The sequence below is a fragment of the Podarcis filfolensis genome (assembly GCF_964270895.1).
Source record: "Podarcis filfolensis genome assembly, chromosome: 7".
In the NCBI taxonomy this organism is placed as follows: Eukaryota; Metazoa; Chordata; class Lepidosauria; order Squamata; family Lacertidae; genus Podarcis; species Podarcis filfolensis.
Window position 1 is genome coordinate 45,824,035 of NC_139603.1, and position 15,194 is coordinate 45,839,228.

Below are 15,194 nucleotides of genomic sequence, written 5' to 3' on the forward strand. Positions count from 1 at the left end.
GCGCAAACACGGATTGGCCACGGGACACCAGGCGCGTCGTGAGGATGGACAGCAGCGCTTAAAGTTTCCTATATTAACATTACATTCACAACGCCGTCGTCGTCATTATGGAATAAACTTGCGAAACAAGCCCTCCGCGATCCCTGCCCCACCCCAGGGCTGCTCTTCCCAGCAGGCTCCCGAGTCCCGCTCCCAAAGCTTCCCTTCCCGCCGCCTCCCTTCTCCCGGAGGCACCGCCAGCCCAGGATTCCCAGGGAGCGGCCTGGGCCTGGCGGCGCCGAGCCAAAGAGGCTCAGCGGGAGAGAGTCAGGGGGCGCTGTGGGAGAGCCCGCCGCCTTTCGTCGAGGGAGCCCGACTTTCCCCTCCTCAGCAACAGCTGCTGCCCCCTTCCTCCTCCCTCGCCGGGTCTTCGCCGGCCGCCATGTTAGGTCGGGATGGTGAACTCGGGCTTTGCTGAGGGGGACCCGGCGCCTCCTCCGCCTCCGCCTCCTCCCTGGTGCGCGTGGAAGGAGAGCGAGCGAGGGCCCTGGCTTCCCGGCTCCTCCCTCTCCCCACGGCCTGGGCTCGCGTGCCGCCGCCGCCGCCGCCTCGCCAAGCGGCCGCCCAGATATCGCTCTCAGCCCGGGGAACCCTAGGCCGGGGCTGATGCCGAGGGGCTGAAGGCTCCGGGCGGCACCTGCGCGGTGGGGGCGTCGCGTCGGGCGCCCCCTTCCTGCCTCCATCTCCTCCTCACGCGCTCCTGCTCCCCTTTACTCGACGGGCCGGAGGTGCCTCCTGCCCTGAGGCGGAAGCGAGGGCGCCCTCACGCCCTACGCCCCAGAGGAGGACTCGGCGCTTTCTCCCGGAGCGGGCCCAGGAAAAAGCAGGTGAGCGTCCCGAGCGCTTCCGTCGCCTTCCCCGCTCTCTCCCTGGAGGCTGAGGCGCCTGCAGAGCGCTAGGCCCCGCGTGCTTCTCCTCACCCGTCCCCCCCACCGACCCCTCCGGTCGGGAGTGCTCGGCTTCTTATGGTAGCGGGGGGGGGGCTCTTCCTTCTTTGCTCCCCACTTCCAGAGTTTTTAAGCAACTCCTTCCGCCCATATGGGTTCCCCCCTTTCCTTTAGGAGAGTTTGCGCCTGTCAATCACGCAACAGTGTGGGAATATTTCAAAAACGCTGCCTTTAAAAGTTTCATTTCCAGGGGTTGGGGGTGTTTGGATGTGTCCCCCCCTTTCTCCTTCCCCGCTCCCTCCCCTTCTCGTGTGTAGAGGTGGCAGCCTGGCAGGAGACGCGCATTCTGCTTGTGTTTGCTCCTGAAAGCCAGATAACAACTGTTCCCAACAGAAGGGGTCCTCTTCACCCTCGCTTGCTTTGATTGACGATCCCAACAAGTTTCCTGGTTAGGCTTTGTTTGTTTTGTTTGTTTTGGCAAGGGGAGGAGAGGAAATAGGAGAGGAAACTCAAGTACTGTACCAAGTTATGCTTTCCAACCTTCACAAGCGCCCTTTCCAGTCTTCTCAACTTTTAAACTCCTGGAATATGTCTCGAAGTGAGTTGATGAAGTCTCTCTTTGTAGTCCCCTCAAGCATATGCTGTATGTTGCTAATAAAGTAAGCCGGGACCATTTGTTCTCTTGAGTGTCAACGTCGTTTAAAGGATTTAGCACAGTTCTTAGTAGTCAGTAGTCAGTTTCTCAGCCCCAAAAACTGCAACTGCCTTGTTGTGGGTCAGAACGAATTCAGAAACTAAAAGCTGATTCCTGATCTGCACTTTGGTCCCAATATATGTATATTGTTTTCCAAACAATGATACCAGAGATCATGACTCTTAAGAATCATTAAGCTTTTTATTACAGAACAAAATACAACCGTGGTTTCCTTCAAGCATTTGGGGTTTTTATTTTCCCACCTGGGGGGGGGGAGTAACTTCCTTTAGAAACGTCATGAGAATTCATGACATGAAGACATAATGAACTTGCTTAAGTTAACAAGGCAGTATACAAAATGTATAGGATAATGGCACATTTCAGTTAGTATATCTATGTATCCATAGGCTACATCATTTTGAAGTGTAATTAGTATTTACTTGAATTTACAATCAAAAGAATTTATTAAATGTTAGGTCCTAAACAAAAAAAATTCTCTTTGAAATGAATATGTTCACACTACATACATGCACTGAGCATGTTTAAACCTTAAATTAATCATGAGCAGTTTCACTCTTAACAGTTAATATAATATTTACTGTGAGTCCACCCATCACATTTTCTGATACTATGTTATGTAATTTTTAAAGTATGCTGATTAGGGAGGGACTGTAATGATTTGTTGTCAGTACTTGGGGAATATTAAAGTTGCATTGTCAAATAAAAAACATTTCAAGTTCAGATATTAACTGAAGTGTCTTGGAGTAAAACAGTCTGAAACTACTTTGCAGCAGAATAGCATTTTGTTTTAATTTTTATTTTGAAAACCAGTGGAGTAAATGATATAGTTAATAATCAGTATTGAAGGCCTTGTTCTCTAGTTAAGAACACATGCAACTTTTAGTGTTCCAAAGAAATTTTAGCGTTGAAAGAAATTTTAATCAAACAAGCCTATAAGTTTATCAATGAATCACTTTGAGTTGTATCCAATGTTAGTCCTATTCAAAGTAGCTCCATTTATTCCAGTGGATCTTCTCTGACTTAATTAGATATCACCCCTAGGCTGCAATTCTATACACATTTACCTGACAATAAGTATCAATGAACTCACTACATCTAAGAACAAACATGGGATTATGCAGGCTGTATGTGTGTAAAATACGTGGAAAGCAAGAAGCGTATGTTTTAAATACCATACACATACCATAGCAGGCATTTCTTCCTACATGTGAGAAAAGATGGAATACCTCTTTTAAGATGATGAAATTTTTATAAGTAAATCTGTTAATTTTTTTAAAAGCTGCTGTAAGGTTAGTCAGAGGCACATTTTTAGTTGACTAAAATTTTTTTCCTTGGTTAAGCAGTACAACGATTGTACAAAACAAAACAAAAACAAAAAAAGCCCAGCCCCCGAGGTGAAATGCATAATGCCAAGCAGATCTCATCTGCTTAGCAGGGTCAAGTGTTAAGACAATATTTACTATAAAGGCAAAGCATAGTGTTGCAGATCAAATATAACCCATACAGTCTTCAAAGAGCAAGTGATTTCTGATAATGTTTCATGGTTTTCATATGTTAGTTTTTAATCAAACTGCTTGAAATATGTCAGACTTGCATTAATTGTTTCAACAGTTGGGTTTTTCCCAAGGACTTTCTGTACTATCTAAATTACAGTTTTACCCTAGTGAGTGAAAACCTGAGGTTTTGAATTTATAACCTAATCCTTTGCACAGATTTTTAATGGAACTTATCTCTCTCCCCCCCCAAAAAAACCTGATTCCCAAGGACCCCCAACAAGGTTAACCCCACCACCAGTCTATAGGATTGCATTACCATGTAGCAGTTCAAAATAGCTTTGGGGGTCAAATATCGATGGTGGAGATGCAAAGTCAAGGGGATGCACACAGTACAACTTCCAGTTTTCCAAAAGCTGTGTAAGGTTGCCACCAACTAGCTATTTCCCCATTCTTCAGAAGATTGGAAAACTAGCATTATTTACAGCCTCCAGTGCAGTGCTAAGTACTATGGTGTGGGTGAGTCTTGAAATGAATAAAGGATGTAGGAGATATTTTCTGAGCCTAAAGGCTTTTTTGGATCCCAGCTGTTGTAGTGTTGATAAGATTGCTAGGTGAAAGTTTCAAGTTACAAGATTGCTTTTAAGCTGTTGCAGTACTAACAATGAATATATTGATAGACTTAAATGAATATTTCTATATTTAAGCAATAACTCTTTATTATCTTATGGATGCATTAATATACCACCTTCTAAAAAGTCTTCTCACAAGGCTACTTGAAAAAAAATCTATAAAAAGCAATCACATATATCTTAAAAAAAAAAAATCATGCCTCCCTGAATGAAGATGTTTTCAGTGTGCATTGCGTTTCAAAAGTACAAAGAAAGAGGCTTGTTGTATTTCCCCAGGGAGGGATTTCCATAATTCTGGTATCACTAAAGAAAGGGCCTGTCTCTGGTACCCTTCAAATGTGTCTGATTTTAATGAATACCAAAGAGCTGATCGTGATGGGGCACTCTTAAATGTTTGATTCGTGCAACAGCAAAGGCAGTTCTGTAGATCACTTTCCCCCAACCTAATGACTTCCAGATATTTTAGAAAACAACTGTCTTCAGACCTTCAGTCAGGGATCATTGGACCTGTAGTCCTAAATATATGAAGCACACCAGGTAGAGCAAGGCTGTTTTAGATAAACAGCCCCCAGGCTGTTTAAAGATTTAAAGATTTGGACCAGCACCTTAAATTTAACTTGGAAACAAATTGGAAAGTAAGCTAGTGTAACCAGTGCATAATAGGTGTTGTATTTATTTTACTTGAAAATTTATAATCCACGCTTTCATAAAATTTAACAAGTCAGCTTACAGCATATGATGTGCAATAAAATCTGTCTATAAATATCTATAAAACATAATTAAAAGCATCAATATGATCTGATTGTTGTGCTTCTACGTGCATGTTATGTTGACATTTGGAGTCAGCTGAATATTTTTGTGCAGTCTTTAAGGCATCTTCCTAGGGAGACTATTGGAGTAGTTCTGTCAAATTCAGTTCCCAGACCTTAGGTTCAAAACCTCTGTTGTATGCCTTGAAATCCCTACTGCTGGCAAGCAATGGAGAATGTTTTTTTGCCATAATGATGCGCTTTTTTGGGTTCTCAGATGCATTTAGGCTATCTACTTTGGGAAAGAAGATCAGGACTGTAGCTAGGGGGTGGTGAGGTGGGCCCCTGCCAGGGGCGCAGGCGATGGGGGGAGGCACAAAATCGGCTAAAAAATATGTCCATAAATATAAATATTGATTATTGCCTCATAAGAAATGGTTTTAAATAGAGGGTGAATTGAATGGGTGGAGGGGGCAGCGTTGGAGGAGAGGCAGAAAGAAGAGCTAATTTGTCTGTGGCTAGGGGACGCAATCTGGACAGTTCTGCCAGGGGCGCAAGATCACCTAGCTATGGCCCTGAAGAAGATTCACTTTCATCCAAGACCGTTCTTATATACTTATGTTTGGGATTTCTGATAAAAGCCAGCTAAGAAAAAGAGCTGAGAGAGCTGAGATCATTGTTTTCCTAGAAATAAGTTTGCTGCTTAGAAATTATTGGCAACACAAGTATATTAGTACAGGATTATTATAACAGTATACTATTATGGGATGGAACAACATTACACCACCTAACTAATTTTGCTTGAAAGGAATTCTATTTATGTCAGCGAAATATCAAGTAAATATTTTCAGGAATGGGATTATATCACCAAATATCCTCCATACCCATATGCTCTTCCTTCCACCTTAAATCAACAAGACAACTGTTGCATTATTGTATATGTCTTATGAAAATCTAGTTCTTGGGATACGTTGTTTAACCTATTGCACACGTTTAGCTGACAGAAATACTTTTAGATTACCACAATTCTTTGCTAAAAGGTTGTTGTCTTGGAAACACTGCCTCTGCTTTGTATTCATTGTCTCTGAGAATACAGATGATGATATTCTGGTACTGATGTTTCTGGAGGTACATAGACAACTAGTCCCCCTTGATGGTATTCCACTTGAAAACAACTGAACATAAAATGGTCAGGCATTCTAAATTATTTAAAAAAATCTGCTTGATCTTGGGTAATAAAGCAAATACCTCACCCCCACCCCATCCCAGAATTGCTCCTATAGATAGTTCTTTTTTTCTCTTCCTTCCTTTTGGTGCTTCTCTCTGTTCCAAGATAGGCCTGTCGCTATCTCAAATGGAGATGACTTCTGTTAACTCAGGGGTAGGCAACCTAAGGTCCGTGGGCCAAATGCGGCCCAATTGCCTTCTCAGCCTGGCCTGCCGATGGTCCGGGAACCAGCATGTTTTTACATGAGTAGAATGTGTCCTTTTATTTAAAATGCATCTCTGGGTTATTTGTGGGGCATAGGAATTCGTTCATATATTTTTTTCAAAATATAGTCCGCCGCCCCCCCCCCCCCCATGGTCTAGAGGGACGGGGGACCGGCCCACGGCTGAAAAAGGTTGCTGACCCCTGTTGTTAACTTATGGATTCTATGATAAGGAGGTGATCTTCAGATAGGCCACCTTCTATCCCAAGAACACATCCCAGTCAGGGGGCATTCCTTCTGCTCTGCATTTAAAAGCTATTGGCCTCATAGTATCTGTGATGGAGGATACACTTATATCAAGCCCATTTTCCTCCCCCTGTAGGAAGCCATTGCTTTCCTTTCTCCCAGCACTGGAAACTGAAGGTCTGTTTGTACCTGTGTACTCTGTCTGCTGCCAGTATTTGACGATGTCATGAAGGTAGCTCTGGGTTAAGATGGTTTGGAGGACTGCACAAGGGAAGTGGGGTTCAAAAGTGTAGGGCATTTGTACACCTAGAGGTTCCTTTGTTGGTGGAGATTAATCTTGTCCTCCGCTCCCCAACCAGTCTGGGGAACCAGCATATTTGCAGTTGGGTCACTCACTTTCCTAATATATAGAATAAAATAGTGTGTATTCACAAGTAGAATTCTTTGGCTGTATTTCTTGGTGCAGATTTGAATACATTTCTATATAATGTGGAGAACTTTAAAAAATGCATGGGACTGATGAAAAAATAATTGATATCCTTTCCAAAAAAGAAGAAAAGACAAGGCAAATGTCTTAACACATGCCCAGAAAGCCAATAGAGTTCTGTAGTTCTTATCTTTAACATTTAGGTTCACCATAGAACAAACGGTCAGACCATGCAGATTGTCAGAACAAAAGTTTACTTATTGTATTGCTACATAGTGTTATGGGATATAGTTGGAGAATGGAGAAGCTGCAATAACCACAAAAACCTCAGACAAGTATCTGGTTTTCTGTTCTTGTTCTTGTAGTATGTGACAGAGGAAATTAGGTAACATTATTCTTCCTGTCATGACTTTGTTTCTGTTGCTCCCTAGAGGTGAAAATGCTTTGCTGAGATTTTGTTATGATGTTACTATATTATTTGTTGCTGCGTGCTTCAAAAGCCATATACAGTTTAGTAAACTGTTAACAAATAAATGAGCACATTTTGAATGCTTTGCAATTAAATATAAAAATCCGTCAAGCTGATGGAAGCTAGCTCTTGAGAACAAAACATCTGGTGTGTAAAATGATGTCCTCTGAATCAATGAACAAATTATTCCTTGTCGAGAATTAAGAATTCCTTAACATCCTTTATCTGTCACTTCTGCTGCAGCAATGAGCTTACTCTTTTATAGACTTACTAGGCAATCCTATTGACCTGCAATGTCAGACACCTACTTTGGCCAGCATAGGTAGCCTTGATGCAACTTAATCAGGAACATAAATTTACACAGTAAAAAGTTGAAAGGGCAAAGAAAAATAGCTCAAAAGCAGAATGCAGAAGTTATAACAGTTGAGGCCCCATTGGTGAGAGTCAGTATTACTCAGACAATCATGGTGCATCATGCCATTGACACCTGTCAGTTAGGCATAGATAAAACCGATCTGTACACAGTATAGAAGCACATGACATTTTCCATTTCCACCTCACACATGTAAAGCATAGCCTGATACACGGGCACCCAAAAGCAATCTACACTGTGATGGAAACAACAAGATCCCTGCAACTCTGAAGCACCAGAAATCATTGCACATGGGAGATTTCAGTATTTTTATGCTCTTGCATTAAAAGTAACAACTCCTTCGAATGTACAACATAAAGTGGAGGAAAGATGGCAGTATCTCACAGTACCCATGGCTCTATACCTACTGAAGGGGAGAAGGAGCCTTCTGCCTTCATGGGAAGGGAGGAACTAGGACTGGCAATAAGGGCAGCCATACCTGCACCCTCCCAGGAGTATGTCCATAATCTAGGGCATAAATAATACTGGGAAACAGGAAATGTAAATTCAAGCCCCACCTTGGTGAATGGCAGGAACAAGGCCCAGCTGACCATTTGCATTCCTGGCCAACAAAGCATGAGCCATCCCTGAGTCTGCATTATGCACAGCTCTCTTGGGAGTATGTTGCTAAGCTGTGATTCCTAATTGACCACCCCTCTTGGAACAGTATGTGCAGCCCGAGGAAACTTGTTTGCTGCTCAAAGTTCCTCAGTTCCAATCTTTGCACTTAGACCTCAATTTGTTTTTCAACAACAAATTGTTGCTTCAGTAATACCATCTCCATCACTTGGGGAAGACTCGTCACTTTCATTTGCTTGCTTGGTTTACATGGGCAGAGCCACCTCCTGAATGGCATATGCAGTTGTAACTGAAACATCATTAATCTCATAATAGTTATGCTGATACTGTTCTGAGACATAGGACCATGTGGGAGTAGCATTCATCCATCAAATGGTAGCACAAAAACTCCACGTTGAATAATCTATGTTTATTGTGGGACTGTTGAGGTTTATTTGAAATTAAGTTAAAATCCTGGGTTTGGGCAACTCTGTATAATACTTCAGTCATGAAAGTTCATTGTTGGCCTTGAATTGGTTTGAGTTCGTATTCCCTTCTTTCTTTCATCTTCTCTAAGCTGAACTTCATTCCCTGGTCTATCATGTTGTTTATTATTAGATTTCTAGGCTTGTTGGACCTAAAGGCAGTGAACTAACTGACCAATGATACTATGGCAGGAGCTGAATGATGGCTGGAACAATAAGCTCTTTGAATTCAGAATAATACTTTGTTTATGGTGGAATGCCATTCTTGCAAATTTCAAAAAGAAAATTGTTCTAGATTGGGCATGGTACATACACATCAGCACCTGCTGAAGGGAAATGACCTACCTTGCACATTTCTTCTCGTTGTTAAGTGTGTTGCATGAGTGTCCACATCTTCTGTACATCAATTGATTTTCGTTTCTGCAAAACTAGCCATCTGATTTGCTTCATGTCAGCCATTTAACAAGTTTCTCACCAACCAACAGCACCTAAGACTCAAATATTCCATTTCTTGGCTCTCATTCAAGCTTTTTATTACTCTGTGCACTTACTCAGAACATAATTTGAGAAGAAGGAGTTCAGCGTCAGCAATACAGTATGATCACAACATACACACACACACACACACATTTTATTTGCACAAAATTCAATTATATGTGCTTGGTCTGAGGGCAGCAGTGACCTTCCCCCTGATGTAGGAGGCAACTCGGAAACAAGTGGTGAAACAAAGGTAGATGGAGGAAGAAGAAATATGGGCTTCTGGAAAGGCCAACAGAGAGAGCTACAAGCAAAACAAAATAGCTAGAATGGAGCTACAGCTTCTGCCTGCCTCTCTCCCTGTCTGCCTTTCTCCTCCCTTTCACAGCTGAGGGAACCAGGTTTCTTCTTCCTCTTTCTGCCTTCACTACTTTCCCCACTCATCTTGCAGTCTAGGGAACCAGTGGGGACAGGAAGGTCTTCCACACAGGACTTCAGACAGCTTTTTGCTATGTTTGATTTTGCGTATGAGTTGTGATTGGACTGTATACTTATTCACTCCAAATATCCTGATGACCTTTTCCAGTGGTTTCACATAAATGTTAAACAATATTGGAAATGATTGAGTCTCGTGGAATTCCACAGCAAAAATACCACAGGGCAGAGCAACTGTCTCCCAACACCACATTCTGGAACTGATCAATCAGGTAGGAGTGGAACCAACAAAATGCAGTGCTTCCAATTCTTACCCCAGATGGTTGATAATCAGAAGGATAATATGGTCATTGAAAGCTGTTGAGAGAATGAGCAGCGTTGCAGCTCATCTGTCATTCATCAGAGTAACCAGGGCAGTTTAATTTCCAAAACCAGGTTAGAAGTCAGAGCGAAATGGGTTAATATGTTTCATCTATGACTTGTCTGGAGAATGGGAGTAAACACCCAATCAGGCTCTTTGTCCAAGAAGAGAACGTTGGCCCTTAGTCAATAATTATACAGAATTTTGAGGTTTAGAGATATCTTTTTTAGGGGTCTCATAACTGCCTTTTTTAAGGAAATATATTTAATATACATGAGCATATTTTCAAATAAATCAAATACATATTTTGTGTTGTTGTTTTTTAATGTGGTTTAAGTCAGAAGGCCACAGAACATTCAGCCTCTCCTGGAAACATTCTTTATTTGTATGCTCTTCAGCTAGCTTCATTTATTGAGAGACCCAGTGTGATTTTTAGAAAATCTTGCTGCAGTTTCTTTGTAACTGAAGCACATTGTCAGTCTGCTCAGTCTTCTCCATGCCAGCCAACTGTCCCTTAATGAAGCAATTCAACTCAGTGAATAGGACTCATACTTTAAGGAGACAATTGGCTAGCAGAGAGAGTTCCAAACTGGTTTAACTTTGCACAAGTGTGAAAGAGTTTAGTAAAAAGACACTGTCAGTTAATGTTGGCATAAGTTCTTACTATATGAAAACACTAAATTGATAAGTACCCCATTTAATTAAATGTGAATATAATAATTTACAACACACTGTTTGTTAAATCTTTCTAAACAGTTTGAAAAAAACATCATATATTTGTGATCTCAGTTGCCCACATGCAGATGTGGAAGGCTACATATGGGTGGCCTCCACACGGATCTCCTACCTTACTTGAACCCATTCTGATTTGCCAATTTTGCACACAAAAAGCTAAAATCCCAAACAAAGCTGAAGCGGTATCTAACCTGCAAGTAAAAAGTATGAATAATGTAATGCTTCATACACAAATCAATATATTTACTCATCAGCATTCATGTAACATCACATAGCTGATAATGTCTATATTTCAGAAACCTGGAAGAATAAACAATAATAACATACCTTGTTAAAACTGCTTATCTGAGGTGGAACATTGTAAACTACTTACCATTTCTACAGAGGCAATGGAATTAAACACTTTGTGTAACTAAAGTAATAGAGCAATCCTATACTGATATTACATCAAAGAAGAGCTGCACCACTGCTACATTGGCAAAACAGCAGCCGTATTCTACAGGTGCTTAGCTGGAGTGGGAAGAAAAACACAAAAAATAAATAAAAACCATGTGCACCTAGCATATCCTAGAAACATGACCAAGGCTGTGCCAACAACAATGCCCAGGATTCACCTACTTCAGTTTATCTATCTTTTTCAAATTAATTAGCATTAACTTCATAGAACTTCACCAGTTCAATAGTACTGTTTATCAGTACTGAGGACTTCTTTCCTCAGCAGGTTTTGAACTCGGTTACCTCTGTAAAAATGGCAAGTAGAAGCAGCTTACACAACTGAGATGTTAAATTTAAAGATGTGAAATTACTAGCATGGATTTGTTTATTATTATTATTATTTAATGTTTAGAGAATAAAATTGCAAGAGTGGTTATTAAAATAGTCCATTTTAAGTTGATGCCTTAAAATGCAATGTTATTTTTTTGTATTCTTTTTATAACAGTTTTTAACTTAAAGGGCTGCTAAATATTGCACTGTGTGACTATGTACTTAAGAACATAAGAAGAGCCTGCTGGATCAGGCCAATGGCCTATCTAGACTATCATCCTGTTCTCACAGGGGTCAGCCAGTGCATTGGTGTGAGTCCAATAGCTTGAAAATAACTTATGTCAGAGATCGAAGGGTCTTTATTAGTGTAATAAGGCCATACAATTGCAACCAGGCTCAAAATTATGAACTCTGCTGTCAACAAATTCACCTTTTTATTCACCAGGAAGGCCATCCAGTTTCAGAATTTAGATGTCGAAGCCTCAGACACTTAGATCTCCAATTTGTTCTAAATACTTATCTAATGACTTAAGAAAGAATAACTTATTTAAATATTGACATATCAAAGTGATGCTATCTTTCTCTCTACAGAAAAGACCATGGGGTGTATTAAAAGTAAGGAAGATAAAAGTCCTACAATGAAATATAGGACTGAGAATGCTCCAGAACCCATTACTTCCCATGCCAGCCATTATGGAACAGATCCAACCCAAGCAAACCAGTCACCTGCAATAAAGGGATCATCAGTTAATTTTAACAGCCATTCCGTGACTCCTTTTGGTGGGCCATCTGGGATGACACCGTTTGGAGGAGCATCTTCCTCATTTTCATCTGTGCCATGTCCATATCCTAGCGGTTTAACAGGTGAGCATCATTTCAAAACTAACTCCAGATTCCAGCAGAGTCCCTTAGGAGTGAATTAACTAAACCAAAAGCTGCATGTGATTTGGTCTATACTGTGTCTACCCATTCATTTTCTAATCTCTCACATGGTCTCTGGTCAAAAAGGTATTGTATTTTTTGGAAATTATAAAGCAATGTAGGAGAAAGCTTAAACTAATTCTGACCAGTGAAATCACCTGTACTTCACGCAGGTGTAGCCTAGTGATCTAACAGATGGGCATTACTTCAAAAATAAATTTGACTTAACTATGAGTTTGTATTTAAAAATATAATGATGGCAGGAGGAAAATGTTAATGGAAAGCATGCCTTGGAAGTAAAAACATGACTTGGAGACAGTAGAGCTGGAATAGGGAATCAGTGGATCTGCAGGTGTTGTATGACTACACTCAAATCATTGGAAATAAAACATCTAATGTTACCTTTTAAATGAAAATGTCATATATTGATTTACTCTCTCTGCAGAATTCAGAATTGTTTGGTGGTGCTTTGGCATGGGCTAGAGTTGAGTGGTTGAGACCTGCACAGCTTTTAGAGGCTTAGGGAAAGACAGGGACTTGAATTGAATGAAGAAATCATATGGAAACCCTTCTGTTTTTAAGATAATAACTTTCCAGTAACTTGGAGACAGTAGAGCTGAGATAGGGACCACCTTGGGCATGAGCTGCTTTGGCTCAGAAATGAAACCTTGTATCACCTTGGAAAATCCAATACTTCATATGGCCCCATTCATTGTAACAAAAATATCAACAAATGGCTGCATTTTTAACTATTTGACAGCAGTGGATGGAACTTGCAGGCATAATAGCACTTTCTAAGTGGATGAAGCCCACCAAATTTTAGAGAGAGGCTTTGGGGCTTTTGCACTAGGTGCAATTAAACTTTGCTAATTTATTTAAGAGGATGCATATACTTTTTATTTCTTTACAGAAGTGGATGGAATTTTATGTTGGTTTGACCTCCTCCCTCCCCACCCCCAATTTCAGACAGATAGGTGCAGGGCAGGTTGTGCAAGGAATGTCTTTAAAGGCAGAAAAGAACAGACTTGCATATCACTCCTGTGGCTTTTCTGAAGAATTTCTCTGAAAATGGCATTGTCAAAAGATGCCAAAATAATATGTAGAATTTCATAAGGATAGGCACGGGGTGGGGGGTGTACAAGGGGATGGGCAGTTATTAAAGTGTTTGCCGGAAAGGAACTAACTTATCCTTCTGTGTTTTTTGGGGGGGGGGGTCAGTATGTAGAAAACAGGATGCGGGTGGCGCTGTGGGTTAAACCACAGAGCCTAGGACTTGCCGATCAGAAGGTCGGCGGTTCGAATCCCCGCAACGAGGTGAGCTACCGTTGCTTGGTCCCTGCTCCTGCCAACCTAGCAGTTCGAAAACACGTCAAAGTGCAAGCAGATAAATAGGCACCGCTCTGGCAGGAAGGTAAACGGCATTTCCATGCGCTGCTCTGGTTCGCCAGAATCTGCTTAGTCATGCTGGCCACATGACCTGGAAGCTGTACGCCAGCTCCCTTGGCCAATAAAGCGAGATGAGCGTCGCAACCCCAGAGTCGGTCACGACTGGACCTACTGGTCAGGGGTCCCTTTACCTTTATGTAGAAAACAGCATGGAGCATAGAAGGAGAGGTGTGGGGAAGTATGATAGATGAAAAACAGTTTGTGGCTTTTCTTTTTGATTTCTGCTTAGTTGACACTTCTCTCCCTCGCAGAAGCACCATGATTGGAAGCAAAAAAGAAGAGCCCTGGAGAAGCTATTTTCCAGTTAGTCACAAAACTGCACCCTCTACTCTCCCTTCCCCCTGTCCTTTTTGGAGATCTTGAGGAAATGTTATGATTTTAAGGAGGCAGTTCTAAGTTCTCTGGGACCTCTGAAGCTTCAAAGCAGCCATGAGGCTTCACTGACTTTTTTTAGGATGCCTCAGAGGACACCTGCTTCACCTTAAACAGCACTGAACCTGTCCCTGGCAGCCCAATTTGGCTTGGGATATGTCTGAACCAAACCCTGCTGAAGATTTAGGGCATGTGTTTGTTTGTGTGCTAAATGAGCATCCATGGGATAGTCACTTGGGGAAAAAGGTGACAACTTTGAAATGGCTCTTTTGACTGGTGGTGCATCCATTCCTTATGCTATTAATTAATTATATGGACCACTTCATTTTTAGAAATGGGGAAACTTCTACAAAAAATATAGAAGAAAATTTCCAACCTCACATCACTGCTTCTACGCTATCCAGAAAACAGAAGTGTATAGATATTTTATATATATTTCTAGACATGCTGATTACTAGAAAAATCTGAAAATTAGACCTTTTTGCACATAACAATCACATTTACCTCATAATGAGGCCAACATTCCAGTACAGAGCAACCGAAGCCACACATGGAATGGAACGTCTGGAGACTAGAGTTCCGCTTTCTCTTCAAATTTGGATTTATGGGTACTTCCAGTATGCATATTTGCTTGCAGAATTCATGCTTCATTCATTCATTATTTTGCAAATATCTGTCATGTTCCAACCCTTTTTTAAAAAAAATATCCAAACTGAATAGCCCCCAAAGGGTTTTCTATAAAAAAAATCTGCTGAAATTTCCCCACCCTCACACATTATGTTTCGACAGTTATGTTAGTTTTGCTGGATCAAGGGGATAATATGGTTGCAGTAACAGGAAATCACTCTACAACAATGATCATCTGTACTCAGTGTAAGTCTTTAGGAGGAAACGCATATGTGTGTACAATGAATTTCCTTAGACCACTGAGGGGTAAAAAAAAAGTTCTCTCTTAAACTAAATTGAGATTGAGTATTTACAGTGATACCTTGGTTCCTGAATGGCTTAGTTGTCGAACAGATCGGCTCCCGAACGCAGCAAACCCAGAAGTAAATATTCCAGTTTGTGAACGTTTTTTGAAAGCCGAATATCCGACGCAGCTTCTGCGGCTTCCGATTGAGTGCAGGAAGCTCCTGCAGC

At 41.3% G+C, this 15,194-nt stretch overlaps 1 protein-coding gene and 1 long non-coding RNA gene across 3 annotated transcripts in view; one reads left to right on the top strand and one right to left on the bottom strand.

The window, feature by feature from the left end:
* Positions 1-200: 200 nt before the first annotated feature.
* Positions 201-15,194, top strand: part of YES1 (YES proto-oncogene 1, Src family tyrosine kinase) — a 30,264-nt gene continuing 15,270 nt past the window's right edge. Inside the window, exons 1-3 of one of the 2 annotated variants that reach the window (XM_083622608.1) lie at positions 201-866; positions 11,907-12,179; positions 14,844-14,927. In XM_083622608.1, coding sequence (XP_083478734.1) covers positions 11,915-12,179; positions 14,844-14,927 — 349 coding nt within the window. In that variant the 5' untranslated portion in view covers positions 201-866; positions 11,907-11,914. The remainder of the gene's footprint in view (positions 867-11,906; positions 12,180-14,843; positions 14,928-15,194) is intronic. The other variant, XM_083622607.1, reaches the window with a different exon arrangement.
* On the bottom strand, positions 6,856-9,936 carry LOC310766481. Its single transcript, XR_014550189.1, has 2 exons — positions 8,888-9,936; positions 6,856-7,045 (listed from the first exon to the last, which is right to left on the bottom strand). It is a non-coding gene; the product is annotated as an uncharacterized lncRNA (long non-coding RNA).